The sequence below is a fragment of the Octodon degus genome, unplaced genomic scaffold (genome assembly GCF_000260255.1).
Source record: "Octodon degus isolate 3935 unplaced genomic scaffold, OctDeg1.0 scaffold00033, whole genome shotgun sequence".
In the NCBI taxonomy this organism is placed as follows: Eukaryota; Metazoa; Chordata; class Mammalia; order Rodentia; family Octodontidae; genus Octodon; species Octodon degus.
This window is the reverse complement of record NW_004524609.1, coordinates 14,551,624-14,573,739: the sequence shown is the minus strand read 5'-3', so window position 1 is coordinate 14,573,739 and position 22,116 is coordinate 14,551,624. Positions and strand designations below refer to the sequence as shown.

Below are 22,116 nucleotides of genomic sequence, written 5' to 3'. Positions count from 1 at the left end.
GAGAGAGAGAGAGAGAGAGAGAGAGAGAGAGAGAGAGAGAGAGAGGAAAAACAGACCTGTCCCTGTGTTATTGATTTCCTTGAGAAAGAGAGACAAGCGAATCCTTCCAAGTCCTCACATCACTCTGCCTGGAGTCGATTAGGACTCAGCAGCTCTCCGAGTAGTGGGTGCCATACGCTGCGAGTGGGGAAGATTCATTCTTCCTCAAGGCTTCATTCAGTTCCAGGATGAAAGCAGAATGCTCAGCACCCATGGGCAGGGACTCAGGGACATGCAAGCCCCCAGAAGCTGAGGCAGACACTAACCACCTTCGCCCTCTGCACCTCTGGGCACTGGTCAGGCTCAGGCTCTCCGACCTTGGGGGACACTGGCTGTGACAGGCATCCTAACCACGGATGCCTGGGGGGAAGGGTGAACAGCAAGCCACACCCTACTTCCCAAAGTCTTCAGAGGCATGCTGGGAAGAAAAGGATAAGGGAGAAGATGGGCAACCTGGTAGCTGAGTCCCCCAAGTCACCATACTTTCAAGGTGTGAGTGTGACGCCCACTCGGGGCAGGGAGCCGGCACACAATACAAGGGAGGACAGGGCTTGCTCTTCCCCCTTTTGCTCTTGCTTTTGCTGTCTTCTGCCACCTTGAACTGTGCCCCTGTGCCACACCACCTTTTTTTTTTTTTTTTTTGTAGCACCAGGGATTGAATTCAGGTCTTTGTGCTTGCCAAGCAGGCACTTATGCCACTGAGCTATATCCCTGGCCTCACCACCCTGCTTTGGAGCCAGCTGATTATGGACTGAAACCTCCAAAAACTGAGCTAAATAAACCTTTCCTTCCTTAATTAGGAGCATCAGGTATTTTGCCTCAGCAATAAGAGGCAACTAAGACACCCCAGATCCTCTAAGTAACACCTGCCCATCCCAGGCACCCAGTTTCCAGCAGGACAGCCCCCAGCCTGATTCCTCCATAGACAGCTTGTTTGTTGAGTCCTCCTGAGGGCCCCCTGTCCTACCCTGCCACGCCCCACTTCCACCCAGGTTGTGACCTTGCACAAATCCAGGGCAGCGGTCACCCGATTCTCCTGGAGTTGTGCTCTGAGGCACCAACGCGAGAGCAAACAAGCTATGTGCACCATACGGCCCTGCACTCGCCCGAGTCCCGAGAGGTCACTGCTGCTCCTGAGACACGTTGCTTCATGTTAATTTTCCCTCCTCACTGGTCCTGAAGGCCTCTAGGCTGCCTCCTGCCCCAGATGTGGTACGAATATTCAAGTGATGGCAGCGGTGACCCACTTATTAGCAGATGCCACAGCCCGAGGGCCCAATGCCCAATGCTGAAAGTGCAGAGACCAAGGCAGGGGAAGGCGATGTCCTTGGGAAGAACACTCAATTCCAACCTTTGCAGAGCAAGAGGCAATGGCCACCTGTCTACTGGGAGCAAGGAGCAACAGAAAGACGTGTCGAAGAAGGAGGACAGAATGTCCACAAATACAGGTCACTCACTGACACCACATCTGTGTGATGTCACCTCAACTCCTGCAAAGGTCAGGGCTGACAGGGCTGCGCCGCAGCCAGGGCCACCCTGCAAGCCTCTGTTGGGCGAGCAGAGCAAGTCTCTTCTCAAGGCAGGAAGGTTGTGCTGAGCCCATAGAGCTGGGCTCCTGCCTTGACTCAGGGACTGTGGGAGGTCATCACTTCCTAGTCTCAGTTCTGCCCACCAAAAACGAGCTGATGCCACATGCTGTACCGCGTGGCCGGAAGCCCTGAATCACGGGAAACGAGCAAGTGACCAGTGCCAAGTGGCCTTGTGACAGATTCAGGGGAGGCATGTGTGGGTCTTGAATAATTGTGGCTCTGGGGTGTGCTGCTCCCTCTGTGCCCCTCACCACGGGGGTCCTTCCCTTTAGAAGCCATTTCATCACAAAGGGGGCCGCGTGCGGAAAGAACCAAGGCCAGTGTGGCAGTGTGAACTGGAGCCAAGGGGAAATGAGGAAACAAGGTTTTTAGACCACAGAGTGCTTGGTGAAGCCTGCAAGGCTGCTTCGTGTCTGACCTGAGCTGACTCGCAGGCAATCTACAGCTAGGAAACGTGGCAGGTGTAACTTCCGACAGCCTCCCACCTTTTTGTGTGTGTTGGGGGGCCGCTCAGGATGCCTTCAGGGCAGGTCTGGTTTGGCTTGAGGATGAGGGGATCGAACCACAGCATCCTGAGCCTGCTTTGTTTCAGCAGGCACTTAATAGGCAGCCCCCCCACCCGCTTCTTAACGGGTGCCCATGAAGGCAGTCTGGGGAGTGGCAGCACACCTGCAGGCCCTTGCAGGCTGCATCTCTCTTTAGAGTCACCTGTGCTCCAACTCCTGCGTTAAGGCAGGGTAGCAAATAGCAAGACCTGTCCTGTTCTGAGGCCCCCTGCTCAACATGGTCAGTTTGTGGCCGGGTCTCCAGCCAGCACAAGCTTAGTGCCACCATCTGCGCTCTGTGCTGTTGTGGTGATACCTGCTGGGCTGCCTGTGACCTGGCAGCACCTGTCGCCTATAAGTGGCAGATGCTGCCCTCTTCTCCAAATAGTGAAAAGCTTTCAGCACTTGGGAGTCCCCATGACCCCTGGGGGTTTCCCCCTAACACCCTGCAGGAGGAGGGATGGAATGATGGGCTGGGAGGTGCTACAGGAATGCAGAAGGGCAGTGAGAGACCTGGGTAGCCCCTGACCCCAGGAGAGCAGCGCAGCACCCACCCCCTGCCTCCCGCACCAGCGGTCCCTGGCTTCTTTGCTCTATAGCACGGGAAGAATGAAATGCCAAATTCTGACTCTGTGTCTAGCAAAGCCAGAAGCCTTGTGGAAAGAGTCCCAAGATGCTGTGAAGCCTGGAGGCAATGTTACCCATTTGAAAGAGCTGGGGCCCCCGACATTTTCCCATTCCACTCTTCAAAAGAGCTGGGAGTGGGGCTGGGAGCTCAAGAATCAGGGTCAGCTGAAAGCAGAGCCTGAGAACCCTCATGGGGCCCACTGGCAAGGCCCAGCCGCGCTGGCCCCAGTTGTGCAGTGTGTGGGGGCACCTGGGAGCCACGCGAAGCAGCAAGTGATTCAGGGAAGCCTCCGCCTCACAGCACCCTGCTCTGTGGCCACCACAGGAAGGAGGAACTGACTCATGTCAGCTGCACTGGGAATCACAGGATACAGACAGGGGTCAAGGATGTGAGGAGAGGAGGAGGAATTTTCCATTTGTTAAGGTCAAGGGCTTTGGGAGGCAACTGGTAGCTGCCAGTGGAGAAAGCTCCTTTCTTAGGCGTAATCATGATGCTACACACAGGCTGGCCTCGGAGATAGTTAATATCTCAGATATTCTTATTCTGTCTGTGCTTCTCAGGAGCTTTCCTGGGAAGAAACAGAAGAGATGGTTTCCAGAGGACTTTCTGAAAATTAAGCCACAATATAAAAGCCTGTATCTTTATTCCACAGAATATACTGTCCCAGAATAGCAATGAAGATGTGGTTATTACTAGGCCCTTCTAAAAATGCAGGCCGGGCAGGGGCATCATCTACCTGAGCCCAAGCGATGATGTGTGCACAGAGTGGCAACGTGCTTAAACCCACCCACCCGTGCCCTGCCTTGAGGACTGTTTGGGTAGAGCCCTGCTGCCGGCAAAAGCAGAAACAGCAGGGGGTGGGGGGGCCTCACTGTGGAGTCCCTACAAGGGATGGGTGATCTGAGCCTGAATGTCCTGGGACAAGGAGAAAGGCTGGCCCTTCTGGCATCTGAAGAGGGCGACTGCTGGAATCCAGCTCCCTGGGCTGGGGAGAGGAAGACACCATTTCACCTGCAAGAGGGCTGAGGAAGGGAACCCCCACCATGGCCCTCCAAGTCACTAGAGGAGGGGGGCTTCAGAGAGACACAAGCATCAGCATTTAGGGTCTGCAGGCTCTGCTGTTCTGCAAGACTGCAGACCCTGGAAGTCACAGAGAGAATGGTAAAGTGACTTCCGAAATGATGCTCACCTGCCTTGAGTCCCTCAGGACAGGAAGAAGAGAACAGGCCAGGCCAAAGGCCCCAGGCAGACAGAAGCCCCACAGTGAAGAGGGGTGAGGGTGGCAATGGGTTGAGGGGAGGATGGGTCAGAGAGCAGCCCCCAGAGGGGCTGCCAGTCTTCTTGATCCTTTTCTGCAGCTCCCAGATCACCCCAGGTCTAGAGTGCTCGCAGGCACCAGGACAATTAACTCTATGAGTTATACATGCAATATCTGGGAGATGAAGGCAGTAATTAATGCCCGTCTGCCTTCCTGAGGGCTTCCTCCTGTTCAGTCAGAATTATTGAGACTAGGGGAGGGAGGCTTCCATCACGAGGAAGGTTTATAGGAATAAGTGAAGGCACAATTTAACAAGGCAATAATAACGCTCCTGAATAATTTACCAAGCGAACGACAGCAGCCAATACTCCCAATGCTTGGTCTCCGTTCTTCGGGCAGGAGGGGGAGTATGTCAGGCAGGGTCTGCAGACTCCAGCGAGTCTTTTCCCCAGCAAAGACCCTGGAGTGGCTCAGCTGCTGTTGCTCCTCTCTGGAGCCTCCCAGACTCCTCTCTCCATCTCCTCCCCTGTCCACGGTGGAGTGGGAGGAGGGATCCACTAGGGCCTTCCACTTACGAACACCTTGGCTAATTTCATCAATTACAGTGCATTGAAACCCTAAGACATTGGCAACACTTCAGTCCCTCCCTCCTCCTGGCTGCTATGCTGGGTCCTGCACCACCGTCAAAGCTGGGGAGGTGGAGCAGGGTACCAGACAACCCAACCTGCCACCTCATTCCCACCAGACCTGCCACAGAGGATCAGAGACTAATTCTAGTACAAGACAAATTCTTAGCTGGGGTCCAGTGTGCAGGAAGGAAACACTGACCAACCACTCCTAAAAAGCAGACATGACATCTCTCCATGGGCTAGGCTACATGCTCCTTCACAGGTCTATGAGCAAGGGTGGGGAGGCACAAAGAAACCATTCAGCGGTTGCTGGGATAACAAGGCTGGACCTGAAAGACACAGCTGGCAAGGCCTGCTGAAATCTCTGCTAGGACAGGGATGACCGAGTCAGGAGGCCACTACCTGAAAGTCCGGGCCCTCTCCTGGCCCCCACCTGCCCTTCAAATCAGCTAAGTGGCCACATGTCAAACTATGTGTCACCCAGCACACCTGTATCTGTGCCAGGGCTGAGGAGAACTGAGAGAGGCAGAACGTATTAATAGATACTGCAAAAGCTGTAGGGAAACATTTGTGAGCCCCACCCACGAAGCAGGCAGAGATAAATAGCTGCCTCTGGCCCGTGTCTTATTATAAGCCCGACTCGCACCACCCCCGCCGCACAATGGCCCAAAGCAATCAAGAACGAGCCTAGAGATTCATCTTCTTCACCTGTCCACAGGGAGGTAGGCAGACAGGAAGATGGCTGGGCTGATCCTTCCCTGTCTGCAGAGCCTGACTGTGGTCAGGGTCAACTGTAAGTAGGATCAGTCCTGCACACCTGGTCAGGAGACCCCGCTGCTGCCCGAGCGCTCGGGGTCGGCACAGAGTAAGATCAGAACACGGTACGTCTGGAGCATGAGATCTGGGATGTCAAAGTGCTTTACAAAGAGCATCCCTCAAGCCCTGGGCTAGGTCCATGGCCCAGGAGCTGGCAAGACGCTGGATGCCAGCCCCAAACCATGTCTAACTTGAGGCCTGGTCCTCAGGACACTCTGGGGCTAGGGTCTTAGTGACACGATCCATTTCCTGCTAGAGCCAAGACCCTAGGATTCAGCCACAGTACTGAGAGGTGTAAGTGCTGCCTCCCTGCATTCTCCCCCAAAGCAAGGGTGGTCCAGAGCCCTCTACACGCAGGATGGCCCCAACTCCTCAGGATGGGTGGGGACGCTCACCAGATAGATGTGGTAGGCATCCACTCGGCGCAGGGGGCCCCAGCACAGGTCCGTGTCATTGTACTTGGTGTCTGCCTCCACGCCACAGGAGTCGTTGCTGGAGGCACTGCTGAAAGAATAGTACCAGGCCCAGTCTCAGGGTGCCCTCCCTAGCCCCCTCCACAATCTGACTTTACATAAACCATCTTTTAGGATGTGTCCCACTTACTCCTAGTGACTTGGGCCCTCAGGGGAATCTGAGCCATCTTCCCGCCAGGCCAAGGAGGGGACAGCAGTGCACCGTGTCTCCCAGGGACAGAGGGCAGTGCTGGCAGTGGCACCGTGGTGAAGGGCCTTGGGGGTCTACCCTACTCTCATCAAGTGCCACGTATGCACTTGGCATGATGCTTCTCTGATGGCCACTGCCCCTGCTGGCTGGGGAGACGCAATGGGCTACGGTCAGCCTGGGGACTGGAAAGGGTACTCACCAGGTCACCTGCATGAGGGACAAGGGCACGGCCGCCGCATAGATGGCCAGGTCACCGTACAGGTAAATGATGATGCAGAAATAGAACAAGTTGACCCCCACTGAAAGCAACAAAGCCACTAGTCAGGGAGCCAGGAAGAGCAGGTAGCGCTTCTTTCTGACAACTAAATGTCTACTCTTCTGTAGCTTCCAGCTCCCAAGCTGCTTATTTCCATAAAAGAGTGGAGACATGACCTCCACTTCTGTTTCTTGATCTGCCTGGCTACACTGTGACACTAGCAGGAGACATGCTGCCCTGAGAGGGCTCTGGGAGGCCCACAGATGCTAGAGATTCTGGATCTGGACCAGTCCAAGGAGAACGTGAGGGATGGCTGGCCCGGAGGACCCGATGGCCCAAGGGTCCTTCATACTGGGACAGGCCACAATGAATGCCCTAGGGCACTGGGGCCAGGGACTTCTCTGCAGCTGACACCCAGCTCTAGGACAAGAGGTCACTACTGAAGATTCAAAGCAGAAGAGTGATGGGAAATGGTCCAGTTCTCCAAAGTGAAAATTGACAGCACAAAAAGCACTTTGTTTCCAAAGACTTGGTGCTTCTCTGTGAATCTGATTAATCACCCAACACTGGGTGGCCCAGCGAGGTCTGAGGAACTGGAGGGGGGCAGTGCTCCCCGCAGGCTCCCTTTCCTTCCAGCAAGGTGTAGAGAGGGCTGACTCTGGAAGGAGCATGACATTGGCTCGCCCTCTGCACTGCAAACTGTGCCCCCCTCACGGCAGGAGCCTGAACCAGGGCCTGGGGATGGAGTGCCCTCGTCCTAATTTCATCAGACTCGTTTCTCAATCCTGGCAAGTCCCAGACATCTCCTACCTTGTGTGACAACAAGAATTCCACCCATGTTACCTGCCTCATATAATTTCAGCCATAAAGATCAGGGGCAGAAGCCCTGGAGAAAGCTGTCAGGGCTCTACAACATACGGGTTAGACTACCTATCTAAAACTCAGCCTCAGACAACTAGTCTGAGCAATCAGCTCAAGACTTTGATGTCACCAGTGTCAAGCTGCTGGCTTTCTCTAAGAACAGAAAAAAAAAAAAAAAAAAAAAAAGTGACAGTTCCTTTCTAATCCTGGTGGCTCAAAAGAACCTGCAGGGTCCCCAGAGAAAAGCCTAGGACATGTTATTCCTTGGCCACATAAGGTGAGCTCTGCTCCTACAAATTCAGATGAAAAACAACAGCAAAACACACATGGGCTGGCATGGTACTGGGGATTGAACCTAGGGCCTTTGCACCGAGCTACCTCTGCCCACCGCACCCTCTGGAGACAGGGCCTTACTAAATGGCTAAGCTGCTCAGGTTGGACTCAAATGCCCCAGTGTAGAATTCTGCCTCAGCCTCCTAGAGGGCTGGGATACAGGCCCACACCACACTGGGCTACAGATTCTTATGGGCCTCTGCTTTTTGAACACATTAGTTGGCATGCCCTACCCCAACACGTCAGAGCTGGCCTCGACTTCCGCATTCAGTGACCCCTGGGGCTGCCTGTCACACACACGTGCAGCCCACATCAGCTTGCCCTTCTACTCTGACATCGATGTTCTCGGCAAGGAGGCACTGTCCCCTCCGCACTCCTTCCTTTCCTGCCACCTGCCAGCAGCTCCGTGTTGACAGCATTCTGGCTGTTTATAAAGTGCCATCAGCCCTCCCTGATCAATAAAATTTCATTACTAGTTACAAAGTGGGAGGATCAATGGGCTTCGTCAGAGGACATCAGCAACAAGGCCTGGCGTTTCTAATTGTAAGAAATGAGTAGAGACTCTGAGGGAATGCCAGGGAGGGTGGCAGCCCTGCCAAAGGTGAGGGTGATAACCGAACAGTCTGAGTTATGAACAGAGCAGAGTAGGAGTGATTCTGACCCCAGAGCTCACTGGGGACATCTACCCAGAGACAGTACTCATTGTCATGACTAGGAGGTACTCTGGGCACCCAACACCAGGGACAATGCCGAACATCCCACAACACCCAGGACACTATCCACTGTGTTGAGCTTGAGAAACACTGTGGGAGACGGCAAGAAGGTTCCTCCATGCCTGGCCTGCTCCGCACAAGCAAGCTGCTTTCTGTGAGACTTAGGTGAATACAGTGTCAGCCTCTGGGGGTGGGGGACGATGACAAAATGAACCTCTCATTCCTAGAACTCTTACAGAAATGGGAGCAGATGCAGAACATAAAAAAATAAGAAAGGAGGCTCAGAAAAATACACACTCTCCCTCTGATGTGCACTCTGCTTTGAAAGCTTTCTTTTGGAAGAGGACTGTGAAGCTGCCAGGGGGAAGCGGTTGTGCTGTCTCAGTCTGGTGAGGTTGGGTGGGATGGAGATGGGACAAAGGAAAAGCACAGAGGTGGGCTGGGCACTGGGAGCCCAGGGAGGAATGCTGGGAACCCTCTGGAGGCCTGTCCGGGAGTGAGGGTGGAGCCAGGCCTTGGCATATGTGTGCTGAGAGTCCCTGCCTCCGGAACAGCCTGTCAGGCAGCACGGCCAGCCACAAACCGAGGGCCTAGTGTCCCTAAGAGCGGCAGAAAAGACCCTGCTTTGTCACCTTTGCTCTAAGTTCAGTGCAGTCACACTCAAGACGAGATAGAACAGATGGTGATGCCCCACTCCAGGGGCTTTGACAGAAAGAACATCTTCCAAGACAGCTGCAAGGAGAGGGCCTAGTTCTCATGTCAGTGGAAACACAGGTTTGGGACCTAAAAAAGAAACTCTTCCAATAGCTCTTTTTCTAAAAACTCCAGATTTGCCACAGAGATAAACGTTAGGAGCTGGTGGATCCCTACAGGCTGTAGCCAAAGACCCCCTCCCCACCCCCCAGGAACAGGCAGCTGCGAAAGAAGCACAGCACCTCCTTGCTACAGGGCAACCTGGGCATGGGCTCCGAGCGCCCTCTGCTGGCCACCTGGAGGACAGGCCCAGGCAAGCTTGCTGCAGAGGATGTTTGTCCCAGACAAAACAGGCTATAAATCTGAAGTAACTATGGAGCGTCAAACACGGTAGCACCCTCCTAATCCCAGCACTTGGGAGGCTGAGGCAGGAGGATTGCTGTAGGTTTGAGGCCAGCCTAGGACACATAGTGAGTTCAAGTGAGACCCTGTCCCAAAGAACCAAACCTAACCCAACCCATTAGAACAAACAAGAACAACAAAACACCAGGTGACCTCCATCAACCATCTTTGTTGGAAAGCTGCTGAGGATTCTTGACCTCGACCAGCAGAGCCACTTCTTTGACAGGGAGGAATTCAAGCAAACCGGAAGAAGCAGTTCAGGCCTCCCAGCAAGGTGGCCTCTCAGGGGCCTTGGAGCCAGGGCACAATGTGTTCTTCCTGGTGGCCTATGCTATCCCTAGTTGAAATGGAATCTTCAGACCCAGGACTTTATCCACTCCCTACCCACAGGGGCTATTACCTTTATTGAAGAACATGGAGGCCATCTGTCCCATTTCCACCCGATCTGTGATTTCAAACAGGTTGGGCGGTGCACGTCTCTCTGTGGGGCCAAAAGAACAAGGCATGGTGGCAGTTCTTCATTGCAAGATAGCCAAGAGGGGTTGCTGAGCTCAGTGAAGCATCCGGAATAAGGAATCCCCAAGCATCTCAAACTCCTGAGCAAACTTTTCCTAATGTCTCCTGCTTGAAGCCTCTGTCGCTTTTCCCTGCCACTACTGGATGGAACCAAGGCTTTGTGTACGACAGCCAAGCGTCCTACTGCTGAACCACATTGTATTTTTACAAGAATTTAGGGATGCTCCTCATGGGGTAAGAGGGAGAAAAAGGACTCTTAGCTCTGGCCAGGTGGGAAAAGCGTGAGACAGTGGGCAGGGGTCTGCATGTACGGGGTCGGAGCTGGCAGCCCTGGTCACTCAAGCTTCCTTCCAGTGGGCGCAAGGCAGTCTGTGCTCTGCTTGCTCTACCCTGAAGCCTTCCTAGGAACCAAGGCATGGGCAGGAAATAGAAGGGCATGTCTCGGGGGAGACTTCCCAGGCCCTCCCCACAAAGAGACTGAGCCCCACGAAGCAGAGGAGCATGGGGCACACCCCAAATCCCCAGACTTACGCACAGACAGGATGGGCCGTTTCTCCGCCCGCTCGTAGCTCTCCTGAGTAAGCACATCGCTGTCTGAGGCTGTGGAGGAGTCGTCGCTGTCCTCCTCCTGGCAGGATGAGGAGGAGTGGGCAAGGCAGAAGAGGAAAGACAGGGCAGAGGGGTGAGCGCAGAGCCCGCAGGGGCCCCAGGCACTGGTGCACATACTTCCTTCGTTCTGCCTCTCTAGAAGGTATCTGCCTAGGAACTGGCACATGTCCTCACTGTCAATGAGAAGGCACAGACAGACCATGCACAGTTCTTGGGGACAGAGGCTCAGGACAACTGCGCTAGCTCAAGGCAAGGCTGTGAGGGACCGATGTTGCAATGCTGCGACAGTGGACGCTCCTCTCTTGCCTTCCTGTAGCTATTAAGCTGCAGCTCTGGGGCTTGGGACCAGGCTCCTGCACCCGGAGAAGAGCAGGCTGCTACTGCCCCCTGGGCACACAGCTGAGGACAGGTGGGGGACAAGGGTGACACACACCTTGTGGCTCTCCATTCTCTTCCAGCGGAGCTGAGCGTTGGCTGCGGCCATGGCCTCCACCACAAAGGTCGTCGTCATGAAGCTGGGGGCGGGGAGGGGGAACCATGTGTTAGCAACAGGGAGGAAGATGCAGGAGGCACACAGGGACACAACCAGCAGCCCCACAGTGGGCTCTCTGAGAGGGCTTTCCTGGTAAAAAGTGCGCAGGTGCACACCGTATGCATGTGTGTGCTTGCTTGAATAGCATTTTCAATGCCCCTCAGGATGGAAGAAGCCGAGGCAGAGGTGATGGGGAGGGGGCACGGTGGCACTACACCCCTGGAGGAGGTCTGCTGGGGCAGACAGTACATCAGAGTTGCAGGGGAGGAGGATTCAGAGCTGGAGGGACAGCAGACAGGCTCCCCTCTCCTTGCAAGGCCACAGTTGAGCAGTTAGCGCCCAATTACATACATTAGCGCAAGCAGATCACTGAAGATGGCATTGGAATACATTCTTTTACGTTTGGGACCATCTGGCTAACATAATAACCTTCCACAGTCAAGTGCAGTGGTACACACCTTTAAGCCCAGCACTCTGGAGGCTGAGGCAGGAGGATCACTGTGAGTTTGAGGCCAGCCTGGGTTACATGGTGAGCTCAAGGCCAGCCTAACTGCAGTGAGAACCTGTCTCCAAAAAGACTACATAAATTAATTAATTAAATTTTCATTACTGTTATGGTTTGTGTATAGTTGTTCCCCCAAAGCCTCACGCAGTCTTGGGGTGGCTTCAGGAGTTTGTGATTGACTGCTTTGGGAGTGGATGCTGCACCTGCCCCGGGCAGGTAATTTGCATTTCAATGTAAGAAGGGAAGAGAAGCTAGCTGCTTGAGCTGGCGCTACTTCTTTTGTGTGCTCTTGCTCTTTGCCACCTGCCATGAAAGGTTGCTCTCTGCCCTGTGCAGCTCTGCGTTGGGCCCAGCGGAATACGGACTGAACCCTCCAGTGACTGTGAGCTAAATAAACCTTTCCTTCCTTTACTTTGGGTGTCGGGTATTTGTCCCAGTAACGAGAGAAGAGTAACTAAGACAATTACTATGACCTGAGTCTAAAGGGGGACTAGGAGGAAGCACCACATAGGCACTGAGAAGTCAAACTAGAGCAGAGAAATTGTCTTTTCCACTTAAAGAAACTCAGAGCCTGGGGGAACACCGGAGCACATTGGTGCTCTCGTTAACAGGAGGCCCCTGTCGCTGCTTCTGGTGGATACAAACCAAGGTGTGAATCCATCCCTGCTATCCAACACCTCAGGGGGACACTCCTTGCTCTATCCCAGGACTGGTATGGCTCTGCCTGTGCGCTCAGGGGCTGACTATGGGGTAGTGACCACTCAGCCTTGCAGGCCAGTGGCAGGTCGCAGAGGAGCTATTGGGCTCTAAAGCAGCTGCACCCAGATCCCAGTACCTGGGTGAGGGACAGAGGGGGAGCGAGGGCGACCTCAGCTGGCGACCTCAGCACCTCTGGGAAAAGTTTCTCATTATCTTGCCTAACTGACCATTTTAAGGGCTTTGGACTTTCTCTTCAGTTTGAAAATTAAACTAAAATCAATCTTGAGATATAAAGAGACTTCCCACGGCTGTACAAAGCCAACTCATTGATCATGCTTAAACGTAAATGGGTTTAGCAAAGAGGGGGCACGGAAGCCCTACGTGGCCCCAGGTAATCACTTCTCCTTCAGACAGCTGTCTGTGCTGAAGGTCCTTGGAAGGGGACAGAGTCACATTAGGACGAAGACTTCTACAGCTCCTGACAGAAGGCTTGAAGTACGTGACAGGCTAACAGTACCCCAAGGTTCACCTCAAAACTCCCCAGAAGAAAAGCATAAAGAAACTGAAAATCCTGGCCCCTTCTCCATCCCTTTCAGCCCGCTGGGTTTCAGTTTGCATTAATTACGTAGGCCGGCTTCATCCTTTGCACAGTACCTGCTTGCTCTTCCTTCCAAAGCAGGCTCCAGCCAGGGAGATAGCTCAGTGGCACACGCACCTCCCTGGCAAGTACAAGGCCTGAGTTCAATCCCAGGCACACACACACAAAAAAAAGTAAACCTGGGCTTCAGTGCTGCCCTCCAGGGACCCTCAGACTGGACTCAGACGTGCAGTCACCCCACACCCCGGCTGGGCTTTGCCTTTTCCCCACATTATTCATCCCCCAGTTCCTCTGCACAGTCATCACTTACCATGGTTGCTAGTGTCCGCCCTGTGAGCTATAGCCAGGCCTGTGAGGGCAGGGGTCTCTGTCCCAGGAGCCCCACCCAGAAAATGGTTCTTGCTATGCTGAGATGGCGTATGGCCTCTCAGGAACATGCTCCTTGGGAAGGGGGAGTTCTCCAGGTACTCATTCCCAGATCTTTTATGTGGACTCCTACTTGATCAAACAGGCTGGACATGCCCAGCTTGAAAACCCTTAGCAGGCTGAGCCTCTTGGGAAACGACTGCAGACCGCACATGGAGTCTCCAAGCACACCTCAGGTACACCCTACCTATTTGGAAGCCCCAGGTGGGGCTCCCACACACCTGGCCCGTGCAGCAGGTGCCCCGAAGGCCTGGCTGACCACACAGGTGTATACCTGCACACTCATCACTTACTTGGCTGTCTTAAGCAAGTTCAAAATTCCACACCAATTTTCTGGATCACCTTGATGCATAAGAGATGTCTGTTATCACTCTCTGTGGTATTTTCTCACAGAGCGAGGAAGACTCATGGTAACAGTGACAAAGTATAGCAAAGGACAGGGAGGCTGTGGGAAGAGAGAGGTGGCACTGCCTGAGACATCCCCAAGCTAATCTGGCCTCTGGACTTTCACTCATCAGGGTTGCTCAGCTGCTGCGTCCCAGGAGGTGCGGGGAGACCCCTGCACTTCCTCTCTCTCACTCCACGTAGATAGCCTTCTCCCTATTCCAAGAGGCTTCCTGCTAAGTAAGGGACATCCAGGAATCCTGCCCTGGCAGCTGCTCTCCAGCTCCGCCCCCAGGCCCAGGTGACATCCTCCTGCTCCTTACCTCATCAGGCCCAGGAACACCAGCAGGACGAGGCTGACAAGCCACCCGGCAGTGGCGAAGGCCTTGGGCATGGTGAGCGCACCTGTGCCCACGATGAGGTTGAACATGTACACGAGGCCCACCTGCAAGCACAGGGGTGACAGTTAAGCCCAGAAGTTAATTAGCCTCTGCCCTCACAGTCCCCAACGATCATCAGCCTTCCCAGGCTGCAGCCAGGGAGGCAGGCGAGAAGGGTCAAGGACACTGGGTCCCAAGGAGCTCTGCATCAGGTGTCAGGGAACCAAAAGCTTAACCCTCAAGTGACAAATGCCCCATGGTCCATCAGGTCTTTTCAGGATGTGTCTGACAGCAGTCTCCACCGTAGCTGTCATCAATCCAGACTACCCAAGGCTGTGCTCTGCTCTCTCAGCCGAGCTGCCAAAGGTGCCCGGAGGAGTTTCCTTTGACTCACAACCAGTCTGACCACAAACACACACTCCTGGTTCCCTTCCCTTTTGTCTGGCATCGGGGCTGCTTTCACTTTTTTTTCCTGGCATTTCCCACATAATGGCTCCAGCTCCTTCTCCCAGCTCCATGCCCCATGACCCCATCTCTCTCAAATGAAGGCTCCCTCTATGCTCAAGAGGTGTCTGAGGCCATGTATGTGCTCCCCAAGACTCACTCCTTCCTAGCTCAAAAGAGCACACAGTGCCTACCCCTGCCCTGCCCACCTTCAGGGAGCACACATTGCTGTCCTTGCTGAGGTGGAGGTGGCCCCGGAGCTCTGAGCTCATCTCCCCTCATCCTCTCTTCCCACTAGCTCTTCCCTTTGGCCTACACACTTTCCTTTAGAACATGCCTTATGTCTTCTTCCCTATGCCAAGCTCAGAAAGGAGCCCAGCTATTTCTTCTGCCTTTATTTTCTAGTCCCTGTAACTGTAGCACTTGGGAAGCTGAGGCAGGGGGAGGGCCTTGACTTCATGACCAGTTTTGGCTACACTGCAAGCCCTGTCTCAAAAAACAAAAACAAAACCAGACAAACAACTCATCTCTAGGAACCCTACCCAACTCTCATTTTTACTTCTTCTTAAAAATATACACCTTCCTAGATCTATTTTTAAATTTTTCTAAGATAGCTACCTTTGGAAATTGATCACAAATAGACAAATCAAGACCATCTCAGGCTGTCAGATTTCTTTTTTAAGTGTAAAGAAGATAGGAATCGTCAAATACCACCATGGGGTCCGTGGCTGAGCAGAGGGTGGAAGGGGCTGGACAGCTGTGAGACAGGGCTGGTCCTCCCAGCAGGTGTTAACTGGAAGGCTGAGTGCTGGAGAAATGGGTGAATTTTCTTTCTTTTTTAAAATTGTTTAAAAAATCTTTAATTTATTTGGTACAGGGTCTCACTATACAGCTCATAATCATAGTGATCCTCCTGTCTCAGCCTCCCCAGCACAGGGATTACAGGCATGTGCCACTAGGCCTGGTTTAATGGCCGGCATAGCATGTCCAAAGAACATCGAGCTAGCTCAGCGCTGCTCACGCATTCGTATATTCAGACACCCAGAAGGCTCCTGTGGGCCAGGCCATGTGCTCTGAGCCAGGTACAACTAAACAAGATGGCCGTGACCCTTGACCTCATGAAGCTGCACTGACAGGAGAAAGACAAGGAAAAAAATGATAGAGAAGGCCTTGTGATGACATTCAAGCTGGATTCCTAGGAAAGGGGTCAGGAAGAGCCTTCCAGGTACAAAGGCCTATGTTGGAAATGAGGTGCAGATATCGAGGAAGTTTTAGGAGGCGAGGGTGGCTAAGGTATAGCAAGCTAGGGGGCTGGAGGAGGCTAGAGGCAGATGATGCAGCAGATGATGCAGCTTTTTTTTTTTTCCCCCTGAGACAGGGTCTCGCTACGCAGTTCAGGCTGCCCTTGAACTCACTATGTAGTCCAGGATGGCCTCAAACTTGCGATCCTCCTGTCTCAGTCTTCTGAGTGCTGCAATTACAGCTGTGTACCACCACATATGAGTTGTGCAGCACTTTTGTGAGGGAAAGGAGTTTGATGTTTTGGAGGGTTTTGAGAAGGGCCCTAAAAGAACAGACCTGAGCTGTCCACCTGACCTGTGCACTTTCTGTAGCCTGGTTCTCTTTTGTGAGAAACTGCTGCTGAAGACAGAGATGCAACAACATGTGCCCACAGAGACTTTGAGTAACTGTCAGGGAAAACAGAAGCTTTAACAACTTAATACAGGAGTGAATCAGGCAGGTAAGGACAGAAATGGGGAGTCATGTGTGTCTTACTGTTACTGCTGTGGTTCATATCTAGCTACTCCCGACAGCCTCATAGGTGGGGCTCTGGGGAAGTCGTTGGATTGTGAGCTGTGACAGGCAGCACATGAATCCACTGACGCATCTGTAGCTAATGTCCTGCCTTCCAGGACACCAACAATTCCTTCTGCCTTGAAGCTACCTGGCTGTGGACTGAAACCTCTATCAACTGAGAAGCAAAGCAAACCTTTCCTCATCTGAGTTGTAGGTACTCAGCATTTTGTCCTAGCAATGAGGAGAGGAATGAAGACAGTTACTATATTTTAGTTCCAGAGCAAGTTCTGTGCTCCTAGCAGGGTCTCAGGAATCCTGAAAGACAAAGCAGGACTTCCAAGCCTTCGGAAGGCCTCAGCACTCCTAGCAAACATTGGTTCTTTTTACCTTCTATAAAGGTGGTCAGCAAGGACCAATCACAAGGAGCAGACGACTGGAGGGCAGAAGCAACTCTGAGCTGAACCACAGGCTAAGTTGGGAGGAGTTGTGGGGCAGGAGGAAGAGGAAGGGTCCAATCTCTTGCTGGCCACGTGACAATGCTGTAGGGCCAGCCTCCTGGGAAGGAGGTCACAAAGCAGAGGAATAAGATCCTGCTGGTCTCCAAAGACAAGGCCCACATGTACAGGTAAAACCAAGTTTCCTCTAGTTCCCTTCCCAGTGGCTGACCTGGAGGAGGCACAAGCCCACTCCCATGACTGCTCACAATGGCCTGTGAGCTCCAGACCTCAGCACACAGCACGGCATCCACCTCACCTCCCACCCAACAGCATTACCCATGACTTGCAGGGGGCAGGGGTCACCAATGCCTTTCAATGGCTTCCCCTTTGATGACTGTCAAAGGAAACAGGCAGCAATGATATGCAAGAACTGCCTCGGATTTAAGACTGAAACCAGGGTCACCTCCTTCAAAAGCAAGTGCAAAGATCTTTGGCAAGAACCTGGTGGCGCTCACCTGTAATCTCAGCAATTGGGAGGCTGAGGCAGGAAGACTGTCATAAGTTCAAGACCAGCTCGGGCTACATAGTGATCGGCCTGAACTACATAGTGAGATCCTATCTCAAACAAACAAAAAAACCGAAGAAACAACCAGAATTAAGTTAAGCTAACCCAAACATCCACCTCTGAATTGGAAAAGTACTCCCAAGTAAAGTCAGTTGGAAAAAATGGGGCGATAGAGAGCTAAAAACAGGCTTGGGCTTGCAAATGATCATGGGCTCAGTATCGTGGTCTCCTTGGTAGCCGGGGCAGACCGGGACAGATCAGGGCAGACTGGGGTTGCTTGTTCTGCCCACACCAAGCCAAGGCCTACAGATATATCAGAGCAGTTTGGGCAGTCAGTTGTTTTGTTTTGTTTTTTGTTTTTTCGGTACTGAAGATTGAACTCAGGACCTTGCATTTGCCAGGCTGTGCTTATGCCACTGAGCTATCTCCCCAGCCCTGGCAGTCAGTTCTTGAGTTGATTTGGGATCAGTGGGTGCTAAACCCTTCTTTTTGTCCTATACGGAATCTATGCTAATTCTCCCAGGATGGTGAAGAGAAAATGTTTTTTTTCCTGAAAACCCTACCCACTTCGGCCTGGTTATCACTGCCTTGTCCTGCCACTGCTTATCTTTCTCCTGTATCTGTCTTTATCAGGAGGAGAAGAGGAGACAGCATTGGTTTATGGCAAGCGTCCAAAGCTGGCTCTCAAAGAAACATGTTGAATGAAATAAAACATACAGGCAATGGATGCAAAAGAAAAAAAGCAAAGGGCCAGGGAGATAGCTTAGTGGTATAAGTGCTTGCCTGACCAGCACAAGGTCCTGAGTTCAATCCTGGTACAGGGGGTGGGGTGGGGAAACAAACTGGGCAGGATGGCATGCATATGTAATCCCAGCATTCAGGAGGCTGAGGCAGAAGGATCATAAGTTTGAGGCAAGCCTGGGCTGGGGGGTGGGGGCGGAGGGGACAGGGACAGACAGACAGACAAGACACTTGTAGGCCTAACTTCCCAATCTCCTGTGGGCATGTGCTGATGCTTGAAATGACTACTCGAATAAGAAATGGGGAGGGCTGGAGAGATGGCTCAGTGGTCTGGAGCACCTACTTGGAACAAGCTTGGCAAAGCATAGGGACCGCGGTTCAATCCCCCAGCACCACATGCCAGCCAGCCGCGCCCCCTGGTGGGCTGAGCTGGCCACACACACACACACACACACACACACACAATAAATGTTAAAAAAAAAAAAAAAATGGGGACATCCCAAATCCTTCCAAAACTCTAGTTACAGAAGTGACTCATTTCCTCATCTCTACATTTATAGACATTGTAAGAAAAAGCAGGAACTGTGGACCTTTAGACATGGCCATTTCACCGCTGACAGGAGACCGGCAAGCGTTACTCGGCTCCACAAATAAAAGGGACACTATTCATTCCATTCCAGCGTTCACAAAAGACGTCCCCTGGTAAGTTATGAAGGAAGCTCTTTTAAGACCCACCACAATGCTAGTGTCTGCAATGCTAGCAGAAACAGTGCAGAGGTTCGCAGGGCAGAAAGGAGTACGGGAAGCACGGCAGCAGCTCAAGGTGGGCAATTTCTAGGCTCTGGTTATGTACAGAAATGCTGCTTTTCCCTCGGCTACTAGGTAAGCAACAAGTGTTATCCATCTGATTATTCAAGCGATTACCTGCCAGCTACTTAGCCAAGCAAGAAGTTCTGTGATGTAACACCATGACCAGTGGATATTACACAAAGAAGAAAAACTGACTGTGTGTGGGAAGAGTGAAGGGTAGCAGAGACTCAAGACAGAGAAATCAATCATTCTAATTGTCTTAATTCTAGATGCCAACTAACTGCTATTTGAAGTCTCGACCTCTTTCGCCATCCAAGACTGTAAAAGTTGTGCAACTTAAAAGTCAGCTGGAAACCAAAGCAGGTTCAAACTGCTGAGACGACTAAAGCCCAAAGTCAACAACTGTCAAGCACCGTTCCTGGAAAGGGCAGCACCACAGGCTGTGAAGAGTTAGCAAGTTAATTTTGTTGGGTTTGACACTTTCTGATAAGTATCTAAAAAGGAAGTAGGGGCCAGCCAAATAGCTCAGCGGATTAAAGTGCCTGCAAACAGGCGCAGGGGCCAGGGGTTCAATCCCTGGGCCTGCTGCGCCAGCCCTGCTCCCGGGATGCACTGAGAGGGCAATTGAGACTGGGCATGGTGGCGTGTGCCCATAATCCCAGCTCTTGGGAGGCTGTAAACAGGTGATTCACTATGAGTCCCACCTAGTAGTTAGACCCTGAACACCCTGTAGACCCTTCTCTAAAATAAATAAATAAAAAATACCAAAAAAAGGAAGTAAACTTGATTCCGTATTCAGAGCTATGACAGAGGCAGTGTAGCCCCCACCCTGTCTTCACCAGGGTCTTCTTAAATCGACACAATCACTAGCAGAGTCCACTGGAAGTGGTGTGCTTCGCTTGAGGCCCAAAGCACTGCGCTGAACAAACCAGATTCTAGAGGAAAACTCACATAGGGAGAATAGAGTTCTCCAGTCTCTGTGATTTCACCTGCCATCTCCAGAAAGCGAGGGAAGGGTGGTCACAGCAGAGGGTGCTTCTGTGCAGGGGAGGCGGTCGCTGCAGGTCCCTAGGGCGAAAGAATACACTTCAACTTTTTGGTAGACCAAGACAGGAATGGGAGATTTGCAGAGCCCCTCCCCACCTCTTTCACTTTAATAACAAACTTGGGACTTCTAAGAGACTCAGCCTAGAGGGAAGGGTCTCCTAGGATGATGGAAACCGGGCAGTTTCATGTAACTGGCCCTATCTGTTCGCAGCACTGCTCTGGGCATGGATGCTGTTCCGATCGTAAGTGACTTTAAAGGGGGCTTCGGAAGCCACCACATCTCACCCGCGGCTACAGCCCCTTTACACATTCTGAGGTACTTATGCCCACTTAATTCCAAAAACTGTGAGCTCACCACCACACAGGGAAGCGCGGGGAACTGCTCCTCGCCGCTCTTGGCAGGGATCTGGGACTTCCTGGGTCGTTCTGCACCCCAGCTCCTAGTCCCAAAGCTTCTTTCTAACAGGGCCTCTACTCCCCGGCCCCCATCTGCCTTCTGTCCTGCTTTTGGATTTCTCACTCTCAAATCTGCCTCTCTTCTCAAAAGCCTCTATGGGAGCCTCTCCTTCGTCCTCCCCCCTGGGACAGCTCCTAGTCTGCCACCCAACTCCGTCCCATCCCACCGTTCCACCCGGCCCTGTACGGCACCTGCAGCACAGATAGCTCCGGGGTCGCCGGGCCGCTGCCTGAAGCCTCTGCTACTGCCGGCGCCAGCTGTCTTGCACCAGCGCCTCCAGGGCGCACGCGCAGGCTCGCGAGCCCTTCCCGGCGCGCGCTCCTTGGGCGGGGCGCGGCACGGTGATTGGCTCGCTGACGGAGGCGGGGCCGGGATTGGGCCTACGGGGTGCCGTCCGCGTGGCGGAAGTGAGAAGGTGCGTGCATGCGCAAGTCCACCGCTGCCGGCCTAGGGGGAAGCTTGGCCGGCTGGAGAGGCGGGTCACCTGTTAGCCCGGGTATTCACACGTCGGCCGGGGATGGGTGTGAGCTCGGTGGTTCCGGGACCTGGGTGGTTGGAGGGTCGAGCAGAGGAGCTGTGGCGCCACCCAAAGAGGAGGGGCCTGGGGATTTAGAGTGGGATGGGAGGCGAGGGGAAGAGGGGTTAGACCTGGGTAGCGCGGACGCTTCAGTGAAGGGGTTAGAAGTAGGTTTAAGGCATGATTCTTGGGCGAAGTCCGGGTACTGGGGCAAGCGGTAGGAGCGCTGAGGATAAAATTCGGCATGTAGTGCTCGGGTTTGATGAACCGAAATTCTAAAGGGTATTTAGGTATATTCCGAAGGGGCGGAAGGAACGGCAGCCCAGGCTTGGCCCCTCTGCCATGCGAGCCAAGGATTGCTGAATTATTCTCACTCAGCTCAGCTTTCTTTCTTGCAAGAGTTTTGAGTCCGCTTTCTCTGAAGTATTTAGAAGGAAACAAGGTCGAGAGGCTCTTCTGTCAATTTAGCTCCGTCCTAGCGAGAGAACCGGAGCTCCCACCCTAAATGAGAAGAAACTCGGCGTCCTGCAGTCTTTGCCGACCCCTGCCTGCAGGCTGCTGCCATGAGGTTGAATCAGAACACTGTGTTGCTGGGGAAGAAGGTGGTCCTGGTGCCCTACACCTCAGAGCACGTACCTAGGTAACTGTTCACCTGACCTGGGTACACTCGCAGTGCACACGGGGCTGAGTGAGTCGGCGCTCCGTGACACAGCCAGGAGCCTTCCTGAGCTCCAGTCTCAAGGCTGTTTCCCTTGAGAAGAAACCCTGGTTGTGGGAAGTAATTACTTAGAGGAAAAGTGAAGCTCAAGTGAAGGGCTGCAACTTCCCTGGAAGAAGTTGGCCATTCCTTTGTTTTTCCCCTTCCTCTTCCCAGCTTCCTTTTCGCTTTTCAGTAGAGCATTATTTTGTCAACTGAGTTCATGTAAGAAAGAAAAAGAAATGGTATTCTTTCCCAGTTATAAATTGACGTTCCCTGGTGTCAGCAAGTATACCTAGTTCTTGGAGACCTAACATTTGCCTGGCAAGCACATTTGTTTGTCCTGGGCCGGGGAGATAGCTCAGTAGAATAAGTGCTTGCCTGGCAAGCACAAGGTCCTGAGGACCAACAAATATATATATTTGTTGGTCCTCAGATCTTCAGTTGATGGATGTTAGTCTTTGTTGTTGTTTATTAGAAATTAATTATTATGAAGCACCACCTTAATACTACAGAATTTTTATTTTATA

General features: G+C 52.8%; 2 protein-coding genes across 5 annotated transcripts in view; one reads left to right on the top strand and one right to left on the bottom strand.

Moving 5' to 3' along the window:
- Nucleotides 1-20,650, bottom strand: part of Tmem104 (transmembrane protein 104) — a 54,144-nt gene extending 33,494 nt beyond the window's left edge. The window contains exons 1-8 of one of the 2 annotated variants that reach the window (XM_004630073.3): nt 20,564-20,650; nt 19,820-19,936; nt 14,018-14,139; nt 10,984-11,065; nt 10,473-10,569; nt 9,826-9,906; nt 6,367-6,466; nt 5,900-6,008 (exon numbers count right to left, since the gene is read on the bottom strand). In XM_004630073.3, the coding sequence (XP_004630130.1) occupies nt 5,900-6,008; nt 6,367-6,466; nt 9,826-9,906; nt 10,473-10,569; nt 10,984-11,065; nt 14,018-14,139; nt 19,820-19,864 (636 nt within the window). In that variant the 5' untranslated portion in view covers nt 19,865-19,936; nt 20,564-20,650. The remainder of the gene's footprint in view (nt 1-5,899; nt 6,009-6,366; nt 6,467-9,825; nt 9,907-10,472; nt 10,570-10,983; nt 11,066-14,017; nt 14,140-19,819; nt 19,937-20,563) is intronic. The other variant, XM_004630074.3, reaches the window with a different exon arrangement.
- Nucleotides 20,651-20,812: 162 nt separating this feature from the next.
- Nat9 (N-acetyltransferase 9 (putative)) overlaps nt 20,813-22,116 on the top strand; it is a 9,995-nt gene continuing 8,691 nt past the window's right edge. Inside the window, exons 1-2 of one of the 3 annotated variants that reach the window (XM_023713873.1) lie at nt 20,813-20,868; nt 21,369-21,529. In XM_023713873.1, the coding sequence (XP_023569641.1) occupies nt 21,453-21,529 (77 nt within the window). In that variant the 5' untranslated portion in view covers nt 20,813-20,868; nt 21,369-21,452. Of the gene's footprint in view, nt 20,869-21,313; nt 21,530-22,116 lie in introns of those variants that run through there. The other 2 variants (XM_023713872.1, XM_023713874.1) reach the window with 2 other exon arrangements.